The 23,175-nt window shown below is 38.2% G+C and overlaps 2 protein-coding genes and 1 pseudogene across 4 annotated transcripts; all 3 read right to left on the reverse strand.

Annotated features, from left to right (window-relative positions):
- Positions 1–2,211: 2,211 nt before the first annotated feature.
- Positions 2,212–2,316, reverse strand: LOC121974107 (annotated as a pseudogene).
- A 3,597-nt stretch (positions 2,317–5,913) lies between these two features.
- On the reverse strand, positions 5,914–12,215 carry LOC121970330 (heat stress transcription factor A-1-like). 2 transcript variants are annotated; one of them, XM_042520969.1, is made up of 3 exons: positions 11,492–12,215; positions 6,425–7,331; positions 5,914–6,314 (listed from the first exon to the last, which is right to left on the reverse strand). In XM_042520969.1, exons 1-3 carry the CDS (start codon positions 11,762–11,764, stop codon positions 6,247–6,249), a joined length of 1,248 nt encoding a protein of 415 aa, XP_042376903.1. In that variant the 5' UTR covers positions 11,765–12,215; the 3' UTR covers positions 5,914–6,246. The 2 variants fall into 2 exon arrangements, with proteins under 2 accessions (XP_042376903.1, XP_042376902.1); XM_042520968.1 differs by having other exon boundaries at positions 5,914–7,331.
- Positions 12,216–12,357: 142 nt separating this feature from the next.
- Positions 12,358–20,777, reverse strand: LOC121970329 (ruBisCO large subunit-binding protein subunit beta, chloroplastic-like). Of its 2 annotated transcripts, none has more exons than XM_042520966.1 (15): positions 20,627–20,777; positions 19,865–20,110; positions 19,642–19,767; positions 15,081–15,218; positions 14,903–14,998; positions 14,542–14,784; positions 14,192–14,426; positions 13,923–14,092; positions 13,763–13,840; positions 13,557–13,628; positions 13,371–13,475; positions 13,197–13,289; positions 13,014–13,106; positions 12,736–12,859; positions 12,358–12,653 (listed from the first exon to the last, which is right to left on the reverse strand). In XM_042520966.1, the coding sequence occupies exons 2-15, from the start codon at positions 20,105–20,107 to the stop codon at positions 12,640–12,642; spliced, it is 1,830 nt and encodes a 609-aa protein (XP_042376900.1). In that variant the 5' UTR covers positions 20,108–20,110; positions 20,627–20,777; the 3' UTR covers positions 12,358–12,639. The 2 variants fall into 2 exon arrangements, with proteins under 2 accessions (XP_042376900.1, XP_042376901.1); XM_042520967.1 differs by having other exon boundaries at positions 19,865–20,113; positions 20,627–20,759.
- Between the last annotated feature and the right edge of the window lie 2,398 nt (positions 20,778–23,175).

Here is a 23,175-nt window from a genome sequence, read left to right on the forward strand (position 1 = left end):
TGAGGGATTATTCTTCTAAGCTTTTCGAGTTTAATATTCGGAGGAGTGGTGTGGACTTATGTGGAATTAGGGTTTGTTAGGTAGTGATTCTAAAGTGGAATTTGATCCTCTTAGATTTTTTTTTTCAATTAAATTGATCTAAAACATATGAATCGATATACAAGTATATATGGCTAATAAAATCTAATAGGACTAATGAAGCCACCGAGATAATAATGTAATGATTAGACCCTTCAATGTATAACTAAGGTATTTAAAATCCGAGTCTCAACTGTGATCCATTGTACTGGACTTGAATGGGTCTCCATTAGCACTTCTCAATTTATCCTGATGGTCAGTGAGAAATTTCTATGAGGTTAGGTCATTAACTCTAACATTAATCCATTAAAAGAACAAGATAACGGATGGCAACTAAAATAATAAAATAAATAAAAATACTAATAAGACTAATGAAGGTTTTAAATCTACTCATTTAGTGTGTGTCTATATATAAAGGGGTGTTTTGTTGTGCGTGTCCCCGTGTGTGGAGCATCCACGCCTCAGGGGTACGCTCATGTGGCAATCAGCATGGGTTGACTATGATGTGGCTTGTACGTCTCAATAATGGACGTTGTCGTGCATGGGGAGACGTATAATAGCTAGAACAATTGTGTGTGTGTGCATGGGGAGACACATAAAGTAATGGGTCCTGAATTTTTTCTTGAGATTTTTTCCATATATATATCATTACTCATATATAACATCATTCTATTCAATATTATTGAAATTATATAAATTAGATTAACAATCTTCTTACTTCACGAAACTAATCAATTATAAGTTGAAATGATACAAGCAAATGTTCTTCTACACATTATTTAACTGCGATGATGTACTTGCACCAAGCAAGAAAAATAATTTAAGAATTATATATAATAATATTATTTTTTTAAAAAAAAATCTAGGCTAGTTAATTACAGGCAAAGAAAGCAACTCTAATTCATAAAAAAAAATGATGTCTCAATCTTTAAACAATTTAATCAACAATGAATTAACTATCCACACTAACTAACTAAATTTAAAATACTTTGATTATCATGATTAGAAGACCTAGTTCATAAGATAAATGAAAGGTAAGAAAGACTTTAAAAGGGAGAAAAAGGTAGATAGAATGATGATTTGGCTAGGGTTCCTTGATCGATACTCAAACCCTAATGGTGAGTGAACATTCTTCTTGAAAATTTTGAAGTAGGAGATAATCATGCTTGTATGATTAGGGGCTAAAATGAGGTCAAATAGTACTCTTTACAAGGCACAAAGCAATTAAAGGTGGGCATTTGCCACCCTAATTAACTGATTGTTTGTCGAAGCATTAGGTTCTTTTCTTCCTCCATAAGCCACTTTTAGCTTTGGATATGACGATCGAGATTAATTTAATCGGCTCTTTGTCCTCGCATATTATTTGGGTTGCGCAACAAGATAGCAAAATCAGTGGTCTCGAAAGTTAGTTAGTTGGGTCTAGTTAGATCGATGAGTTAACTCCTAAATGCCTATTTAGAAAAAAGTTAATTTCTAAACTTATTTAAACTTCATACCTTTTATTATAAGTTTATCTAACCTTGATTTATGTATTAACTTTATTCTTAAAAATAAAAATAATGACTCTATATCTGTGAATGTCAAATAAAGGTATCCAAAGGTTCGCCTAATTAGATCTCTCTTCTTCATACGAAAAGGAAATATATTAATCCTATATATTAACTATTATTCAATCAATTTAAATATTACTCACAATCTTAGCTAAAAAGTTAAGTGAAATGATTTTGACCTAACTATTTTGCGATGGCTCAGATCATTTAAGACCACACTAATCTATTTTAAGGGATATATAGGAAGTTTAGTCCTAATTACTCTACATGTTGCACAATTTTCACTTCTCTTGAGCTCACTTCACTTCACTTCTTCCCCACCAATCAAAATAGTAACTAGCCCATCATCGATCGATAGCAAAGTTTATCTTTTGGTGCAACTCAATTAATAGTCATATCAAATTAGGGTTAGTTCCAACTATTTACGGCTTTATGATGGACTCTATAAAAAGCTAAAAGCCTTACGATGAATTGAGAATCTAAACAAACAAAAAAACACAACAATATTGGAAATGTTAAGATTTTGTTTGGTGGTGCATCCCTAGAATTAGATTCTATCTATTATAGATAATCTTATCCTGTAAAGGACTCTTCTTAACAAAAATTTAATTTAATTTTTTATATCAGATATTAAATTGATAAGAATAGATACTACATTTGATTTTATCCAAAAGGCCAAGAAAAGTATATATTGATCCTATCCGAAAGTCGGTGAGATGGATACTGGGGATGTGGCACTCCCGCTGACCTCCTGTGGACTTCGCTCCGACCTATACAACACAACTGACGTCAGTGTCGAGTCAGGGAAGGGGTCTCCGGCGATGGCCCCCTGACACTCAAGTCAGCCTCCGGCGAAGAAGAAGAAACAAAGAGCGGAGCAATAAGAAGATCGTAGCGCAACAATAAAATATCGCATACCTCCGCCGATACTTGGACCCCCCCCCCCTTTATATAGAGCTCCTGGAGTGTGCGTGTATGCTTCCCAAGATGAGCACGCACCTCAAAACTTTCCCTGAAAAGACCTGTCAGTAAAGTGTCCCTGACACAATACCTTAACAGGCCGAGCATATCTCTGAAGTGACGGTGGAAACTTCCGCCATACGATCCTCTGTCTGACCATGTCGTCTGTCAGCGGCACTAGCTCTCAAAACGATGTTGAAAGATGGTCTTCTGTGTTTGTTGCTGGCCGAGCGGAATAGTCGCTAGGCCGGAATTCCACCGTCCACGTGTTGTCTGTTGCTTGGCCGAGCGGAATAATCACTCGGCCGGAATTCCACTGTCCACATGTTGTCCGTTGTCGGGCCGAGCGGGATGGCCTCTCGGTCGGAAGTCCACTGTCTGCATGCTCTGTTGCTAGGCCGAGCGGGATAACGGCTCGGTCGGAAGTCCACTGTCTGTGTGCTCGGCTGATGTCGAGTCTACTACTAGGCCGAGCGGTGGAGCCGCTCAACTCAATTTCTGCATATTGTTTCCTTTGTCCTCTTATTTGAGTGTCGAGTGCTCGGCGCTTGGCCAAGCCAAAGGTAACACCAGCTCGGGCCTTTCTCTTCTCGATCGGGACATACTCGCCCGATCGGCCAATGACTTCTTAACGTTGACCGTCTTGACTTTGACTTCCACATGATAACTATCCTTCGAGAGATGGGGTCCCTCCTCATCACTGCATCAGGTATGTTTTCTAATGTCGGGTCCAAGATATTTATAGAAATTTCTCTACTTAGGTGTTGTCAATCTTAAGATGTGAAATTAAAAAGAACCATGATACTATATATATTTTTACTAATAAATCTTAAAATTTGAAAAGAAAAAACAGACATTAATATAATTTAATTTTAAATTTCATCCAAATAAACTAACAGTTTAGATTCTTAATTATTAATCAAGATAAATGAGGAAGTACTCCCGAATAGCCCATCCGTTCAATATTATTAAATTAATTATTTATTAAAAAAATTATTTATTAATTTATCAAAATTGAAAACTCGATATGTAAATTTTTTTTTTTTACGAGAACTCTCTTTTTCTAAGCCTTCACCGGAATGACAAAGTTAATTAATTAAATTGAGTTGAGTTTCTCCGATCCATGCATTCGTGCAGGTGCAACGCTGCCAGTTCCAGTAAGAGAAGAGAAGAGAAATGTGGAGTGCACGTGAGCGCGGTCTCCGAGCCTGCAAAGGCGCGCCATGGAGCAGCAGCAGCTGGGCAGCTGTCGGCCATCTCCAGCCCCTCGACTGCCTTCTGCTTCGCATATCGGAAACGCATCCCAGTGATGCCATGCCTGCCCCTGCCCCTGCCCCTGCCCCTGCCCAATGGCTTGCCCCTGCCAGTGTTCCATTGCACAGTGCACTGGCAGGCGATGTGCGTGCTCCGCGCCCGCATTGCCCGGGCGACGACCGACTTGCCTCCCTCCCTCCCGTGCCCAGCAATCCCCATTTGTCTGTCTTCCATATTCATTTATTAATTTTTATCAAATTTTGTTTCATAAAACATAAAAAAAAATATTTAAAAAAAGTTGTATAAACAAATCGAGTTGAATCGATAAGTTGAATATTTATTTATTCATTTAATATTTCCCAATTTCAACTGAGCAATGAACACTCCACCACTAATTACCTTTATTTCCTCCTCTGATGTCCATGATCTTGCAGGTGGCGTGATTGACTTGAATAGATTCTCAGTATTTATTCATCAACCACCTCGATTAGATTTTTTTTAAAATTTTTAATTCAACGTGTTGATAGCTCTTGTAATAATTATTATTTTTTTAAAAAAATCAACTTGTAATATAATAATATGTAGTCATCTTTTTGTCGTTTTATACAGCAAATTTAAATTTAATAAGGTCCTAGAAAGAAATTAATTATCGTAGAGAGTGATGAGGAAGCATCGAAGAATTTCAATATTATTGTTAGGCTAGTCGTTATCCAGTGATGTCTAGATATATATAGAGAAGAAAATTAAAATTTTCATTTTTCCTTCGTAATTTATTTATTATCATCAAATATTTTAATAAAAATATATTTTAATACAAAAAAATAAGAAAAAGGATAAGTGGCAAAATATGAAACATGTCCCACCGATCAAAAAATACCTTTTGTCTCGGGGCGTGGGGTTCACGTGGTTCACGTGCGCGCACGTGATCTCCAGCTTGAATGAGAAATAAAATACCTTACTTTTTCCCCCTCGCAATTTAATAAATTCAATGAGCATTAATGAAGTTTTGACCATCGCCGTTTACCTCTTGAAACATGCAGACCAGTCTTATTTTATACATTATCCTTGTTCATCATCTTCTTCTGCACAGGAAATTAACTTGCAGCAACAGAGAACTTTTTTTATTCACTTTACTAAATTGCAACCTTGAATTTAAGAAATATTCCAAAAGCATAAGCAAAGACTATGCAACATTATCATTTGTGGAGCAGAGAATGAAAGGTATTGTATGATGTAGAAAAGGAAAAGCACTTGTTCTTTGGACATTGACAGTCATTTAAATATTTTATCAATTAAAAATGCAATAAAGTAAAATATTACTGAAGCATTTTAATTATCCATTCGACCGAATCACTCAAAGCTGTGTAGCTGATGCTGATTTGTTTAATCCGTCGACTTAATTATTTTGTATAAAGAATTCAAATGGGTTCCAGTGCACTTTACCTCACTGTTCACTGTGTGTGCTCTTTGCTGCAGCAATGAATCATTGCAGTAACTCCTTGTTTGATAAATTTTTGATTCACTAAGAACAGACAAGGAAACTAAAAATTGAGCAAGGGGATACTGACAGTTCCGCACAGAATTGTTCGATTCAACTAGTTAACCAAGAACGGAAAGTCGATCGAAACAATAGAGAACTTCTGTTTGGATGGTCTAATATCACAATACCTAAGGCAGATTAGTTGAATTGTCATGGAAGTGCAGTTTAAGATAGTACAGTGTATCTATCACAGAGTCCTACTTGTTTCTTTCAATCACCGGTCCCTCATGAAGATTGGTACTAACCTAGAAGATAAGTACCCTAGTAGTTGTCCAATATCGTAGTATCAAACTATGTCCATACGAACAAAAGGCCAACACTTTCTTGAGCTTGTTGTTAATAGAGCAGCTCATCATTGTAACCTTTCAGGTTCACCTAGAATATTGCACTCGATTACTTGCATGGAATTCTGATTGAAAACCTTTATCTGGAATTAAGGAGAGAAACCTCAAACGTCCCTTTTATGTTGTTATCAATCTCAAGATAGATAAAAAATATATATATAATGTCAGAGAAGATTTGAACCAAATATGATATCTTAAATTATGTGGATTATGTGGAACATTCTGAACATACAAACCAAAAACAAACTCTTTCACATACTTCTCGACTCACAGACAAGCAGGAAAATATTTTTAAAGTGCAGGAGTATGGTCATGATTTCTAACTTGCATCCAGCCATTCCTAATGCTCAGACTTGAGAAAGTATAAATTTGTGTCAGAAATCTTCAGCCTTACCTATTGGTCTGTGAGCCAAAATTACCCATCTACTCTGTGAGGTGATCCATATCATGGGCACTGTCCCAACCAATTCCAGATTCTAGCTTTGCATCCTCAGTTTCATGTATGCCCGAATCAACCTCTTCAGCATCTCCCAGAAGTAGGTTGTCGGTCAAGAGTTGTTCCCAGAAAGGATCGCTGACACTTGGAAGCTTCTCATCATCATTCAATATATCCATATCAGCATCAGAACAAAATTTTTCAGTCTCAATTTGAGGCAACTCATTCATGAAATCTGGAATATAATTCATAGGAAAGCTACCTCCATTCTGTCCTACATAGCTATGATTATGTTCATTAAGCATCATGGAAGGGACTTGAGAAGTTTCGGAGACACCAAGTTGAGTATGGGGTGGAGTGATGATGCCAGATATATTCGTTTTATGCATGTCAGTCGGAGCAACATTTGCTACACTAGAAGCTTGGATTTCAGATGGCACAGATAATGAGGGCAGTGCCGAGCACCCAGAGCTAGTAGGTAAGGAGGGTTCGTTTGAACTTGTAGGCATTTCAGATAGTGTAACTCCTGATATCCTCTTTAGTGGACTTCTGCCATCAAAAGCTTCAATAGGGGATTGAAAATTGTCAATCAAGTAATTCTGCGAGTTTCCAAAGGAATCCAACCTATGTGAGGTGTCAAATTTTAGAATCTGCATCAACATTGCCTTTGCTGCTTCATTTATCAAGGGTTGGTATTTAACTATTTGGCCATCCTGCATTGTGCTTTCAACCTCTAGCTTGTCTTTCCTATTCCGCTTTTTGTTTAGTCCAACAATGCGTCTATTGCAGTCATTTTGCTGCACAAACTGGGCTAGGAATCCAGGGCTCTGCATGGCCTTTGCCAAGAATGACATCATTTGTTGTTGGCGCTGATCCATACCTTGGAGACGCTGGCCCATGGTGTTTAGCTGCTGATCAGTACTTTGCTGCTGCTGTCTCAGCCTAACCAGTTCCAGCATGAGCACATTCTTGTCTCTCTTAAGCCTCTCAATCTCCTCCTCCAAACCAAATTTTCCCACCTCAATTGTATTCTGTGTTTGTGGCTGCTGCTGCTGGTTATGTGCATGGGTTGATTTTCTTCTGTTGATCAACCTCAACAAATGTTTTTGTCCTCTCAAGAAACCTTCATTGGCAAACTCCCATCGATCAGGATCAACTTTTTTAAAACCCTACACAAGGTTTTGGACATGAACTAAGAAATTCTAGAAGTTAGTGGTTGAATACATAAATATTTCAAGCAAACCCAGAAAACAACAATTCTAAACAACAAGCCTAAAAACACAATAACCATTCAACGCCAATGATATCCTAACTGCATATTTGCTAGTCATCCTACTCATAATTAATTTCAATAATTAATCTCATCTTTGATTCAGAGAATAGACCTAAATTCAAATTCCAATAGAATTATTGCTCTTTTTAAAACTAGCATAGTTATTCTTTCCATCAAAATTAAGCATTAGTTATTGATGCCAATCAGATTTATATTTTTTTAAAGGTGTGATAAGAATTTTTTTTTAGATAACAAGACATTTCAGTTTTATATAAACCAACTCCAATGTCATGATCATTCGCAGTTAGGTAGTCACTAGTCAATTTCTTAAGTCCCCTATGCCGTGATCATTTAGAGGTAGCTTTCAGGATCCTATGATATTGGAAGAATGCTCTAAGGAAAAGTGTTTTACATCAGAATCCAGGTTGCCTTTAAATTGTAGGTATAACAATGCCAATTAGGCAGAACCTCCCAAAGACAGAAGATCCGTATCATTTTGGGAGGTAAGATAATCTCTTCGAAGAGTAAACTATTATAGCCAAGTCAAGGACAATGGCAAGGTACAAGGCTATTATCCTAGCTATATGTAATCTTATTTGGGATAAACCCGATGAAGTTAGGGCATGCTCTTAAGAAAAGATGAAGTTGTATTGTGAAAATCAACTTGCATGTATATAGCCTTTAACCTAACATTCTATGAGACTGAAAAATACCTATAGATCATTTGCTACTCCATTAAAGTGAAGATGCAAGTCAATGAAGTTGTCACAATTTGTCAGCTCTAATAATCAATGTGTGAATTTGTTAAACGAATCTTAAGAGGTTATAGGATGGAGATTATTGTAACGAGATAGATTCTAATGATTGTTAAGACACTCAAGCGAGCTAGAGGGGAGTGATTAGCTCTAATCGCTTCTTCAATGATAAGTTGCAGAGGAAAACACTCGAAGCAATACGAACACCCAGATTTACTTGGTATCCACCTCAACAAGGTGACTAATCCAAGGATCCACACAGAGTACACTCCACTATAAAAAAACTCCTTCTCGTAAACACTCCGGAGGTGGAGAAACCTCGTACAAGCTCACAAACAAGAAGAAAATATACAATACAAATGAAAACCTTGCTAGCTTTCTTGTAGCTTGTAAACGCCTCTTGATTGGTTGGAAAGTACAATAACACTTGTCTTCCAAAGCTCAAGGATTGGCAGTGAAGAGTGGAGAAAAAGAATTGTGTTTGAATCTTCATCGTCACTTTTATATCTCGCGGATTATGGCTCCCAATCGATTGTCACGTTAGATCCAACGCATCCAGCCGTCCAAACCTCATAACGGCTCTTTTCTTCATCATTTAATCAATTAGCCAATTGATTACGGACCTTCTTAATCGATTACGAAATCCACTGTTCGCTTGCGAGCTTCTCCCAATAGATTACTCAATCGATCACGCTCTCACGAGGAGCTACTGTGCTTCACGAAAAACTCCTCTTGATCAATCAGTTGATCGATCAAGAAGATATTGTTTGTTGCCAAGAAACACACCCACTTGATCGATTGGTGCAGATCTTGATCGATTAACCAATCAATCTAGCCACCTTCTGTTTCGCGAATTTCTTCTCCCAATCGATCACCTGATCGATTGGTTTGACCTTGATCGATTACTCAATTGATTTGAGCCCTTTTTGCTTCGCGAAGACAAACTCTCAATCGATTGGATTTGGCACAATCGATTACCTAATTGATTGCCAGCCCTAACTCACTTAACCCGAGTCTAGGGTTCCCTTGCCCAACCTCCAGTTAACCATGACCTGTTGGGACTTCTCCACCAAGTGTACGGTCAACCTTTTGACCGACACCCACTTGGACTTTGCCAACTTCACATTGGACTTCCGATCACTAAGTACGGTTCTCCTTAACCCACTTGGATTTTCCTCTTGCCTAATCGCAGTTAGGACTTTACCTTGTCAACGTGTGATCCCCCTTGACCCACTTGGACTTCCTTTTGCCTAACCGCATTTAGGACTTTACCTTGTCAACGTGCGATCCCCCTTGACCCACTTGAACTTTGCTTGCCTAATGGCAGTTAGGACTTTCCTTGCCAACGTACAGTCCTCCTTGACCCACTTGGACTTTCTTGGCCAAAGTGCAGTCTTCCTTGATCCACTTGTACTTTTCCTTTACCTAACCACAATTAGGACTTTCATTGCCAACGTGCGGTCCTCCTTGACCCACTTGGACTTTCCTTGCCAGCGTGCGGTTCTCCTTGACCCACTTGGATTTTCCTTACCAACGTGCAGTCCTCCTTAACCCACTTGGACTTTCCTTTGCCTAACCGCAATTAGGACTTTCCTTGACAACGTGCGGTCCTCCTTGACTCACTTGGACTTTCCTTGCCAACGTGTGGTCCTTCCTAACCCACTTGGATTTTCCCTTTGCCTAACCCTCGAGTCAGGCAGTTACAACTTTACCAGTCAAGTACCGGTCTTCCTTGACCTACTTAACCTTTTTCACATATTGTCCAAACATTGAAACTCAAGCTCAAATCCACTCAAGCTTAGTCAACCAGTCAACCTTGACTATGGGATGATTGCACCAACAATGATATCTTTAAGCCAAGTTAAGAAGTGTTAAGGATCTAATTTTAATAATGGCATCCTACTGGTAGATACCAAATAATAGTAAGTGAGATTATGTGTCGGTAAAAATAAACTTGCATGAGGACTACCTAACAATTTTTTCCATTAATCTTCACACACAACACCTTCCACTCTATTTTTTTTTTAATTGGAAACTCAAAGGAATACTGCTTTCAATTAAACATTTTTTTATTACATTAAAAATCTTATACGGCCATTAAGTTTTATAGAGGAGTATATCCTTAGTAACATTAAAAAATCAATTAAATAAATTTTTATTTCACTAACTAGAGTGTTCATTGGTCTCCTTACTATACGTTTCACTCTAATTATTCAACTAAAGTCCAATCATATGGTACTTTGGTTATTACGCTTTTATTATAATAACTAGAGTTTTCTTTATTTTACATCTCCCCAATACGAATTCCACATGATCGATAAATTATGGTGAATTGTACCATAGCCTTGTAAGATTTCCTTTTATCCCAAAGAGCAAATGGCTACAAAACCCCAGAAGCTTCTCTCCTCTAAATTACCCAACATCAAATGACAAAGAGAGAAGTGGTGACACAGATACAAAGAATATAAAAACAGAAAAATAGAACTTTAGGGACACTTATGTTCAACTGTTACACCTGATCAGTTTAAAAGTTGAGTGTCCATATATAGTATGAGACCGCTTTCAGAACCAAGCTCAAGACAACCATATAATTCTTTAAGAGTTGTCTTTAAGTAATCCCGCTAAAACACCAAATCTATATACATCCTAGATGTCCATTTGCCCCCATTAGTATTGGTCTCACCTAGAATAAACCATGTTGAAGTTCCCGTTTCACAGTTTAGATGGTGAACCACTCAAGGCCTAAGGCCTATGTTTGTCCAGCCTCACTTAAAGATGTTTATAACAGCAGTCATGGATCAGTTGATACTCACTCCCCGTGCCAAGCTCCCAAACAAGATAAATGTGCAAGGGCTTGACCGAAGTTTCAGAGAATATAGTGATGAGATAACAATTCCAGTCTGACTCATAGACACTTACAATAGCAGTCATGTATCAGTTGATACTCAATCCCTTGGCAAGTTCCAAACAAGATAAATGTGCAAGGGCTTTAGCAAAATTTCGGAGAATATAGGATAAGGTAACAATTTTATCTAGATTCTAGACATTTAGCTAGCTACCACAAGCTGATACCCCACTTATACAAGACTTGAAACCATAATTTAGGCAAACTGATTCATAATAATAATAATAATAATAAATCTTTACTTTTGACAAATTCATTAAATCACATATAATAATAACAAAATTCATTTAATCATAAAGTAAATTTTGGTTCAGAAGGTCTCCAGAAATTAGGGGTATGATGAAATGTGTAGCATGAACTTTTCATATGAAAAGGGAATCAATGGAAGAGGCGTACATAGGTATTGAGTTGGCGAACGAAGCTAGAGAAGTTATTGTGCTTGAAGAACTTGGGGAGGAGGTCTCTAGCGAATTCGGTGGTATTCCACACCACAAAGCTGTTGTCGGCCGGTCCCCACGACACGACGGCGTCCGTCGCCGGGTCGTCCACCAACTCGTACGTCTTGCTCAAGAACGGGGGTGGGGCACCGACACTGTGAACCGCGTTGCCCGTCGTATCTTCGGCTTCCTTCGCGGAGGCTCCGCCCCCGTCTCCTCCAGCGCCATCCATGCCTCCCTCTTCGAGACGCAAAGTATCACAAAAGAATCGGGGCGAGATTAAGCTTTAGGCCGAGTGAATGCATCTATTCTCCGGCGACGGGAAAAGGAAACTCCAGAGGAGAAGGAAGTAGGCAGCGGCGGAGACGGCGGAAGGGAAGCCGGAGATCGGCGCAGAAGAATTTATAAATGTTTTTTTGTATTAAAAATCAAATAGAAAAAACAAAGGTATTTATATTTAGTGGATCCAATTAGAAGATAGTGAAATATGATGCTGATCCTATCCAAGGAGCCAGGTAGGCTAGCTTTAGAAATCCCATCATAACCGTTGAAGGGAACAAATTCCGGTTGATCGCTGATGCGTTATGGCCCGACCAGATAGGCATTGGTACAGAGACTGGAGCGAATCCTATCCTGGGTTGTTTGGCTACAGAAGGCTGACGGTGTGGTTGCGTTACCGGACTTTTCATTGGTAGACACGGGTGGAGCCCAGGGACCGCAATCTAATCAACGATCGCTCACCAAATCGCTACCCTGCTGGCAAAATTGCAGTCATACTGAAGTCGGTGATTTTCTACCCCCAAGGAGTTTTCAAAAGTCTCAGAATTGAAGAACATATCGATTAGTACGTAAAAATGTCAAGGCAGAGTTCATGATAAAAATAGGCAATTGACATGACAATTAATTGCATCCGCATATAAAAAATATAGAGGCACAATGAGGTTTCTAGTTCCTACTCCCATGTAACCTACTGTTTTCCTCTGCTCGAATTGCTTCTCAATAGAACCCCTGTACCCATCGACTTTACCCTAAGCTACTCCGAGTTGTTATGAATGACTTGTAGCAGAAATAGAAGATCTCCGCGTAATCAATCCTTTCTCGGTTTATTTAGTAGCCATAACCTGCCAGTAGCAGCGTGTAAGGAGCACATACTTTAGCAAAGATGATGATACAGATTCCTAATCTTGTTTCAGTGTTCCATACCTGAGTTATCCATTGGGTTTCCTGCAGGGACAGGCTCAGGCTCCTTGATGTCGACGACCACTACATCGGAAGTGAGGAAAGTTTTGGCTACAGAAGCTGCATGCTCCAAGCAACATCTCACCACCTGTTTCAGTTCAAGTACGGCAGGGCAAGTTAGTTTTGGCAAATGCGAGCAATGAAACTCCACACTATCCCCGAATACTTAAACTAGCATTTTAAGTTTCGCGGCAAGTAGACATGCAAAAAAAATGTAAAACAGAAATGAGAAGAGAGCAAACCTTGGTGGGATCGATTATCCCAGCTGCCATCAAGTCCTCGTAGTTACCAGTAGCAGCATTGTAACCAAATTTGAAATTATCATTTGACAATACCTAAAGCAATTGTCCAACAATATAGTCATAATAGATGATAAGAAACCCAGTTCAATTAACCAACCAGAAGAAGAAAAAAAAAAAGCTTACCTTTTCAGTGACTACACTTCCATTGACACCGGCATTTTTAGCAATCAACTTCAGAGGGTAACTCAAAGCCTTCTTAACTATATCTGCTCCAACCTGCAAGTTGCATCACCTTAACATTATTTTTACTAATGCACATGGATAAAGCATTTTTTTCCATTCAAGTGGAATGCGAACCTTTTGCTCATCATTTTCAAGAGTTTCCTTGATGGCATCAACATTGGATGAAAGCCTCAACAAGGCACACCCACCACCAACAACAATACCCTCCTCCACAGCCGCCTAAACATAAAAATAGAAGGTGATTGAAATACAATCTTAAAGCATATCATAGATTACAAATTTATCAGCCATAAGATTTACCTTTGTAGCATTAAGAGCATCTTCAACTCTCAATTTCTTCTCTTTTAGTTCTGTTTCAGTCTGTGCTCCGACCTGCACAAGTTTGAGATACAAGACAATGTAAGCCAAAATACCACATAAATATTGAGGTCAGTAGGAACAACACAGAAACAAATAATATACTGAAACCTCAAAAAAAAAAACAAAGAAAAAAAAATTCAGCATGCCTGAATGACAGCAACACCACCAGATAGTTTTGCTATTCTCTCGTTGAGCTTTTCCTTCTCATATTCTTGCTCCGCAACCTATGTATATACTCAATACAGCTAGTAACTTGGAAATTTTTATATAGTAAAAAAAGCATATATCCTTTCCCTACAATCCAACCTCAATCAGGTTTCTGATCTGTGCTACTCTTTTATTGACTTCCTCCTGCGTACTCCCATCACCAACTATGGTGGTTGAATCTTTAGTAAGTACAATCTTGGCAACAGTACCCAAGACGTCTTTGTCAGCTTTATCCAGGGAGAGACCAACCTCATCTCTGATCACAGTAGCTGCACGAATCAAAATGCTGTAAGAATCTTGGGAAGGATAGTGTAAATGCAAACAGAGTATATCTTAACTAAAATTATGAAGAAAGCAAATATACCAACCTCCTGTCAATATTGCGATGTCATCAAGATACTGACTTTTGCACTCCCCAAATCCAGGAGCTTTTAGTGCGGCAATTTTCAATGCCCCTCTTAATTTATTCACAACAAGTGTTGCTAGAGCTTCTTGTTCAATATCTTCTGCAATTATGACTACTGGATATCCCCCTCTTATAGCATCTTCCAACACACTGATAAGATCTCTTGCATTTGTGATCTTCTTGTCAACAAGAAGCAACTGAAGACACAAGAAGATATGACTTAATACAAGCTTACAGTAAGTCATACATTAACCTCAAAAGGAGCATCCAAGCCAAAAAAAATGTAGTAACTTATCATAATAAGATTAAAACCTTGCAATTCTCATACTCAGCAGTCATCTTTTCACTGTCTGTCACGAAATATGGGGAAATATATCCTCGATCAAATTGCATTCCCTCAACAACATACAGATTGTTTTCAGCACTTTTCCCTTCTTCAAGTGTAACTACACCCTTCCTCCCAACCTTGTTCATTGCCTCGGCTACCATATTTCCTATTTCATAATTGTTACCAGCACTAACAGAGGCAACATCTGCGAGTTCACTGTCTTCAACCTGTATCACAAAGATTGCATAATTAGAACTGTTGATATCATTACTAACTTTAGACTATAGTTAGTTTGATTTCACATTTGAAGGCAACTGAAACAATCTGACAGAAAGACCAGCCTACCTCTTTAGACATCTTCTTAAGTTCAGCAACTAGAGCTTTGGCAGTTTTTTCAATACCACGGGTAATTTGAACAGGATTAGCACCAGCTGCAACTACCTGCATGAGATGTGCATTTAAGTGATCAGCAGGGGCAATCAATCCACAAGCAACTACACGGACTATGACCAGGATGGTGTACCTTAACACCTTCAGCAATCATTCCTTGAGCAAGAACAACAGATGTAGTTGTCCCATCCCCGGCCAAATCATTAGTCTTGGCAGCTGCTTGTCTAACTAGTTTGACACCGATGTTCTCAACAGGATCCTCTAGCTCAACCTATTTATCAGTTGGAGTTGCAAAGGATCCAATATCACAATTAAATATAATAAAGATCAAACAAGATGCAAAGCAGTATCAAATTGCTTTTTCCAGAATGGACAAAAAAGGACAATTCTACCAGTGAAGGATAGCAGCTAGAAAATTATGAGCAGATAGACCCTCACAAATAGTTTTAATAAAACAAAGTGAAATTATCTAGAAGGGAAACAAACAAGTAAAAAGAAGCTCAAACGATAGTAATGCAAAGTTAGTTGTTAGCACCTAACATATTTTTCATGTCAGCTACACAGCCAATAGACATCAATCAAAAACATTTCCATGAAATATGATGCCAGGTGGGATAGCAATTATCCTGTGGTCTATTGAATTTGTTGATTCGTGCACGAATACTGAAAGCAATCTTCTAGAACTGGTTGATTCGAAGAGGAATACCAGAAAATAAAAAAATAAACGGCATTGCGATAAATATTATTAATCCCAAAAAAAACTCCCTTGCATCAACCCAAATAATTATTTATATAGACTCCAAACCTAAGACACAAAAACTCCTAAGATGCAAAGGAAAGAAATTCTAACATATAGATCACAATTCTTAATATGCAAAGAAAAGCAATTCTAACAGAAAGAATCCTAAAATCTCTAAACGGATTCAAAATCAAAAATAAAAATTATCAAAAATATCCTAAATATTAAAAAAACAAAACTTACCAAAAAAATAATAAAAATTATCAAAAATAATAATAAAAATCTTTAGATCCTCCTTCATCCTTAGGTTGAAAAGAACTTATCCTCGAATTTAAAGTAGTGCTAGCCCAAGAGGAAGATCCTCTGGCACTAAATCGACAAAATCTATTAGCAAGACTTTCACCTCAAAACCTTCACCAGAAAGAACTATCTTCCCTGCTAATGATTTAATTTTCCAGGACATTAGAAACATTAGAGTGCTTGCCCTAATTGTAGTTACATCATATGTTTTTATATGGTAAATGACTTCATCAAGCACATCAATACCCTCCTATACAATGAAAAGAAATTCATGTTGGAATGTACCAAGATAATCTGCAATTTCTGTAGCAGAAATATCAACAACATCAATAGTCCCACCTTGTGTCCCCAAAGCAACGAGTGGATTATTTCCTCCACGAGCTAAAGTGGTTGTCAATGATGGGGGTGGTACAACTAGAATGGTCAATGTTGAAGAAACAAGATGGAGTTGACCCATCAACTGATGTTTACGGACACTAGTTCAGTGAGTTTCAGGGTTATAGATGGAGAACTGATTCCATTGCCAGAAACTTGTTCTTTAGTAGAAGCTGTTACATCTATCGGAAGTAGAAGTTAGTTCCAGATTTTCCCATCATTCGAAATAGAGATTAAATATGTCTTTGGAATAGTATCAATTTCCTTGTTTAAAATTTTAGAAAAGGTGTCATCTTCAGAAAGCGAGGCTTGTGAGTCTGATGGATCTTCGGCAAGTGAAGTTTGTATGTCTGATGGATTAGTGAAGACACGGCCAATGTTTTGAACTGAAGATTCTGATTGGCAAAGAGTAAGCACAAGGACTGCTGGAGTTGGGACATATGTGCCAATGGAGGGCATTAATTCTTCCATTCCACGGAGTATATGCAATTGTGCTCCTCTGCACTCAAAAACACTTTCAAATCTGGATTCTTCAATGTTATCATCAATCCCAACCAAATTATGCCTCTCAGCCCCAAGAGGTCCATGATTGCTATCATCAGCACAATTTGGAGATCATCTTCAGTGTCACTGTCTCAAGCCTCACTTTGTGATGGTTTCCACTTCTCGCTGTTGCTGCCAACCAAAAGTCCGAAAGAAGTTGGACTAGCTAAGAGTCCAGGAATGTGGGGAGCTTGATCAAGGTTTTCCGAATTCTACCCTATTCCTCCTCCGAACAACGAAAACCCATCCTCTTCATCTTGGTCCTCTTCATCAAACGCTTCATCATCTTGGTACTCTTCTAGGTCAAATTCCTCCTCCAAATCATCTTCGAATATCTCCAGGTCATCTCGAGCGTTGAGGCTATTGTCCTCCGAACAACGAAAACTCATCCTCTTCATCCTAGTCCTCTTCATCAAACTCTGCTTCATCTTGGTACTCTACTGGATCAAATTCCTCCTCCAAATCATCTTCAAATCCGTCTAGGTCATCGCGAGCGTCAAAGCTATCGTCCTTCGAACAACAAAAATTCATCCTCATCATCCTGGTCCTCTTCATCAAACTCTTCTTCATCTTGGTACTTTTCTGGGTCAAATTCCTCCTTCAAATCATCTTCGAACCAGTCCAAGTCATCTCCAGCGTCGAAGCTATCGTCCTCCATGGCAAAACCTAATCATCCCTGAAACAAAGTTTGAGTGTAACCAAAAGGAAGAAAGTGATCCCTGATCTTGACCTTACCTTGTCGGTCTCGTGAATGCCACTATTGCTCCTACCATGCCGATGCTAGACCTCTGAGTTTGAAAGCAACTAATTTTACTTTCACCTGATCAACTACTTCCTCATAATAAAAAATTCTCTCTTCATTAAGTCAATCAACGAATTTCTCAATCTGTGATGTACCAGAAATCAGGAAGATTAGTTGAAAATCCAATATCTCCATATCATTCCTCTCTATCACACCTTCGATAGGAGTTTCCAAAAGTGGAAGTAAAATTATGATAAACGAACTTACAACCTTTAAGATATCTGGCATTACGATCACGGTGTGAGTCGGGACCTCGACCACATACCTCATAATCTTTAAGATCTTGTGGGCGTAGCACAGACGGTGAGCGCATGGCATCTCTAGCGTAATATCCAGGGATCGATTCTCAGGAACTGACGACCTGGGGTTTACTCCCACCATGCGCTCGACGCCTATGTACCTGTATGTACCTCCCTCCATATCTGTAGGGCCGGTACTAGGAGGGTCGTTAATAGAGCCGATCTACTTTTTTTTAAGATCTTGTGCCACTAGACACTGGTTAACTGTGATTTATTGATCTTGAATCTCATCCTAGATGCTACGACCACGGTGCAAGGCTTCCTGAGCCAAAACCTACCTGTTGCGACCATGATCACGAACACAACGACCATCCATGGGATCTAAAAAGCCCTGATACCATGCCCCCCCCCGGTTGGTGCAATTGGTATTTGCATGGGTGTTTGCTCTAATAGGTCTTGAGATCAATTCCCAATGGGAACAAAATGTCTCGTCGAGTGTCTGACCTCTCCCAGAGTTGTTGTGCTAGAACAAAAATGTCCCTCGTGATTTATCAATCACGAGCTAGCAATACTGAACCGCTTGGGGTGAGCGATAACTGACGTCAGACGCGATAGCGATTATCCTATAGGCTATTGAATCCGTTGATTCGCGCACGAATACGGGAAGCAATCTTCTACAATCTGTTGATTTGAAAAGAAATACCAAGAAATAAGAAAATAAACAATACTGTTGATAAATATTATTAATCTCAAAAAACCTCCCTTACAACTGAAACAATTGTTTATATAGACTCCAAACTGAAGACACAAAGAAAAGAAAAAAAAATTCTAAACCCCAATTTCTAAAATGTAAAGAAAGAAAAGAAATCTTAACATATATACCCTAATTCCTAAGATGCAAAGAAATTAAAAAAAAAATCCTAATAGAAAATTAAAAATAAAAATAAAATCTTAAAATCCCTAAACGGACTCAAAATAAAAAAAATACAAAAGATCAAAATTACCAAAAATACCTTAAATATAAAAAAACCAAAAATTACCAAAAAAAAATAAAAATTACCAATAATAATAATAATAATAAAAATAATCCTCGAATCATCCAAGAAGAACAAAATAAAATTGCAGCAGACCATGCTGCCAATGCAGATGTATCAATCCAATGAAAGACAAACATCCAAAATGAACTTGTATCAGGAGGTACATTATTCACACAAAGCAGGCAGTATTGCATAGTATGCCATCCAATATTATACCTTCTCTTGCTGGTGTGAGACCACATGATTTGACAATATAAAATTTGTAACTTTGTGAAGAACCATATAAGTTTAGCAAGAAAATATAGAACTACTAGAGCAAACATTTAGCTACTAGAACAAACATTTAAGTAGAAGACAATGAAACTTCCACAACATCTCCGAATAATGAATATAAACTTGCTGCTAGGCTTGTTTGCCTAAGGACAAGAATATAAAATGTTCAACTAGTATAAGCAACTTCACCTTAACTAGCATGATCGTGATACTAGCACATTATACTTTTACAAAAAGAAAAAACCAACCACAAAATTCCCATAAATGGAACACAAGGCAGTCAATCATTCATAACGTAGGGATGTAATGAGTTAAAAATAACTATATCAGACAAATTATGGAGAAAATCATTGATATCATAGGCATCAGATGAAGGATTTGCCCACCTCTTTTGCTACTGTAACACCATCATTGACAATCTTAGGTGATCCATACTTGCTTTCCAAGACAACATTTCTGCCCTTTGGCCCAAGAGTAACGCCAACAAGATCTGCTAGCTTGTTTACACCAGTCTGATGACACCATTAATGGAGTATTAGAAACAAAAAAAAAACATCTAGTAGTCAATGAGATACATACTGGGAAATGTTTACAATTTACAAAACATACCTGTAGCTTTTTAATTGCTGATCCATCTTTATTGAAGTATAACTCCTTGGCCATAGCATTAATCTTAGAGTTGCGACTTCTCAGAGAACTGAAGCTGTGCCTCCTGTCGCTGATAAGTAGACCAGGTGTTACAGAAGCAAGAGAAGAAAGCTTCTGTCTAGAAGCTAACTTCTTGTCCGTTCCAAAGTTTCCTGGAGAAGCAACAGCACCAAAAGTAGACATTGCATAGAAAGTGGAAGCCATTGCCTGCTGATGAGAAACATAACATCAAATTATCTCAAAAATAGAATAAATTAAAATAAAACAAAACAGAAAATCTAAGATTCACATCTAGAGCTTAAAGGGTCATCCACAAATATATAAATTCAGGTTTACAACAACATCTAGAGGTCCAGGAATGATCTGCGAACATTTATTTTATACAGTTTTTGATTAATAAAGGACATCTGGTAATGCAGCAGCAACCCAACAGCAGCATATTCAAATTCCCCACAACAAACTATCTAAACAGACAGAAGCATGATAAACCCTACCACAAATGTATAGATCTAAATTTAAGCAGTAGAAACAGCACAATACTAAATAATTAATAAATAAGGTAAAGTGCAGACAAACTTCCTACTGAGCCAAGTTAAAGCTTCTTGCACAAACTGAAACGTCAATACAGGAGAGTTTCAACAAAGTTTTAGGCAAAGGATCTCAACCAAAAATCCAGAACTTGACCAGCTCAAGCGTCAATACAGGAGCTTGGAGATTACGTACCGATGGGATTCGAACGGATAGGACTAGGTCTCTCGGGAGAGTTTCTGCAGGCGATTCAGATAGAGAGATAGGAAGGTGAGGCGGATGGGGTTTTACGAGAGAAGGGATTGCGTTTCATTGGAGCTCGAGAAGGTTCGGAACCATCTCATCCGTTGGATCGGGACAGTTTTGTGGAACTATCTAGAAAAGGGAAGGAAATTCTAATGTCACTCAGGTAAAAATGAAAAAACAAATATATTTAGACTTTTAAAAAAAATAACCACGCTAAATTCTTAAATAATCAAATCACACGTTTTATTTTTTTTTATTATCAAATCCCCCAAAATTTTAAATATTGAAAAGAATTAATATTTTAAATTTTGATTATCTGAATATAAAATTGTATTTTAATTTTATTTAATAAATAAATTAAAGAACAATACTATCTATTTATATTGAGTTAAGATCATGTTAATCAAAGCATTTTACTCAACCACTTATATATAAGTTTAGAAAATTTCTATTTCACATACATAACTTTTTAAAAAAATTAAATCATGTATGGGATATCGATTTTACCCTCCGCCTCTCCCTCATGACTATCTGTCTTTTCCACCTTAGCTGACGCATGCATTTGAACCACGCGATTTATCTTCCCAAAGTGCGTCAAAACCAACACCGACGATCGGCGATAGTGCATCTTCTTCGTCAAACCTAAACCTAAACACAACACGGTTTATCTTCTTCTTCAAACGCATGGTGCAGCAACTCAACGTGTTTCCGACGTTGTAGCACTGTGTGATGGTTGATTTCTCTTCCTAATGTGCGTCCGAACCAACGTCGACGGCCGGTGCATCTTCTTCGTCAAACCTAAACCTAAACACCACAGTGCAGCCCGATTCAGCAACCCAATGTATTTCATTCGTTGTAGCACAGTACAAGAACTCGACCAAGACAAACGATCCTCCCCTCCGAAGTCCTAACCGGTGAAATGCAACCTTCCTCCTAGCCATCTCCTATTGCAACGATCGAGCAAGATATGTTATTTATTTGGTTCAGAGCTCAAAGTTTCCTGTAGTACAAACCATCCTTATAAATGAAGTTTGCACTTTGATTTGTTGTAAATCAATGTTCCAGTAGCTTCAAAACTTTGGACACTGTTCCGGAAATTGCAATCATTCAAGAAAAACTCCAAAAGCACAAGCAAGACTTCAATTCTTACCGAGGGCGAAACTTTTTACTGTGATTAATCTAAAGATGTATGTTGTCTTCTACTATATTTTAGTTATCTTTTCCCCTTTTTATATATTAGTATTATGAATTTGTAGGAAGAATAACATTTATGATTTTTAAATATCTTTATTTAACTCTTTAAATCAAATCACTAATTTTGAATTTGGGTATTGACAAAATATAAATTTGGGTATTGACAGTTTGCACTACTACAAAATGAGCCTAACGTATCACTTTAGGAGCAACACTTCAGTAAGTGTTATCATATATCAAATTTTAGAAAGAAGATGCAACACTTTCAAATAAGTATTGCATTATAACTAAAATGCAACACATCTTTTAGACGTGTTGCACTTGTTATTAGAAAAGACAATACTTTTTAGAAGCGTTATAATATAAATACATTAGTTATAATCAAAACCCTAAGTTTGATTTCTCCCCTCTCCCAATTTCTTTCTATTTCGCCAATTCCTCTTCCTCTTTCCCCGATTCATCACCGCTGCCTCCCTCTTGCATCACCCTCTCGTCGTCGCCCGAGTGAGAACCACCGCTGCCCTATCTCTCCCACTTCACTCCAAACTGTTGGTGTATTTTGCACTAATAGTCTAACTCAGGTTTTGATGAATGACAAGTGAGTTAAGTTAGGCGGTTTGTGATCTAATTGTGTTACCAAGTGTGCAAGAATTGACAAGTCCAACGAACCGGACACCAGGCTGAAATCCAGTTAGGTCCGCGGGGCTAGATTGTTGGTGCGAAGTCTAGATAGGTCAACGGGCTGATCGAATATCTGGTAGGAAGTCTGGTTAGATCTGCGGAACCGGACAACTGGCAAAAGTCCAGTTGGATCTGTGGACCGGACAACTAGCATGAAGACCTAGTGGGTCAGAAGACTAGTCAAACCAATTGCAAGATGATAAGTAAAGGTAAGCTAATGGAGATGAGTAACTTTGTGAGAACACGTCCCACTTGAGGGACAATAGGCGTCAGTCCAGGTTAGGTCCATTTTGGATCCATAATATAAGATCTTCACTAGTTCTTGGTCCTGGGAGAACAGGAACTAATTACTACTTCTTATTTTTCATTGTGCTAACTTTATTTTGCAGGTTCAATGTTTTAGTTTTGGACTAACACAACTTGCAGGGCAAAAAGAGCAAAAAGCCTTCGGATGAACATTACCCGAAGGCGCCTTCAATGGCTATGGAAGGCACCTTCGCACTGTTCATGGAAGGTGCCTTCAATGGCTTGAAGGCGCCTTCCATAGGATAGAATTCAGACCTCGTCGCGGATAGAAATAGGGTTGTTCGGGATCAGATTTCTCGGGTTGGAGGCACCTTCAA

The sequence above is a fragment of the Zingiber officinale genome, chromosome 4A (genome assembly GCF_018446385.1).
Source record: "Zingiber officinale cultivar Zhangliang chromosome 4A, Zo_v1.1, whole genome shotgun sequence".
In the NCBI taxonomy this organism is placed as follows: Eukaryota; Viridiplantae; Streptophyta; class Magnoliopsida; order Zingiberales; family Zingiberaceae; genus Zingiber; species Zingiber officinale.

Coding starts and splice junctions, on each gene's coding strand:
- LOC121970330 (XM_042520968.1), bottom strand. CDS start 11,764: ATGGATGGCGCTGGAGGAGACGGGGGCGGAGCCTCCGCGAAGGAAGCC. Junction 7,332..11,491: donor TTCGCCAACTCAATACCTAT/GTACGCCTCTTC, acceptor AACCTTGTGTAG/GGTTTTAAAAAAGTTGATCC.
- LOC121970329 (XM_042520966.1), bottom strand. CDS start 20,107: ATGGCTTCCACTTTCTATGCAATGTCTACTTTTGGTGCTGTTGCTTCT. Junction 14,427..14,541: donor CTGAGTATGAGAATTGCAAG/GTTTTAATCTTA, acceptor TTGTGTCTTCAG/TTGCTTCTTGTTGACAAGAA. Junction 13,290..13,370: donor TTGAAAATGATGAGCAAAAG/GTTCGCATTCCA, acceptor TGCAACTTGCAG/GTTGGAGCAGATATAGTTAA.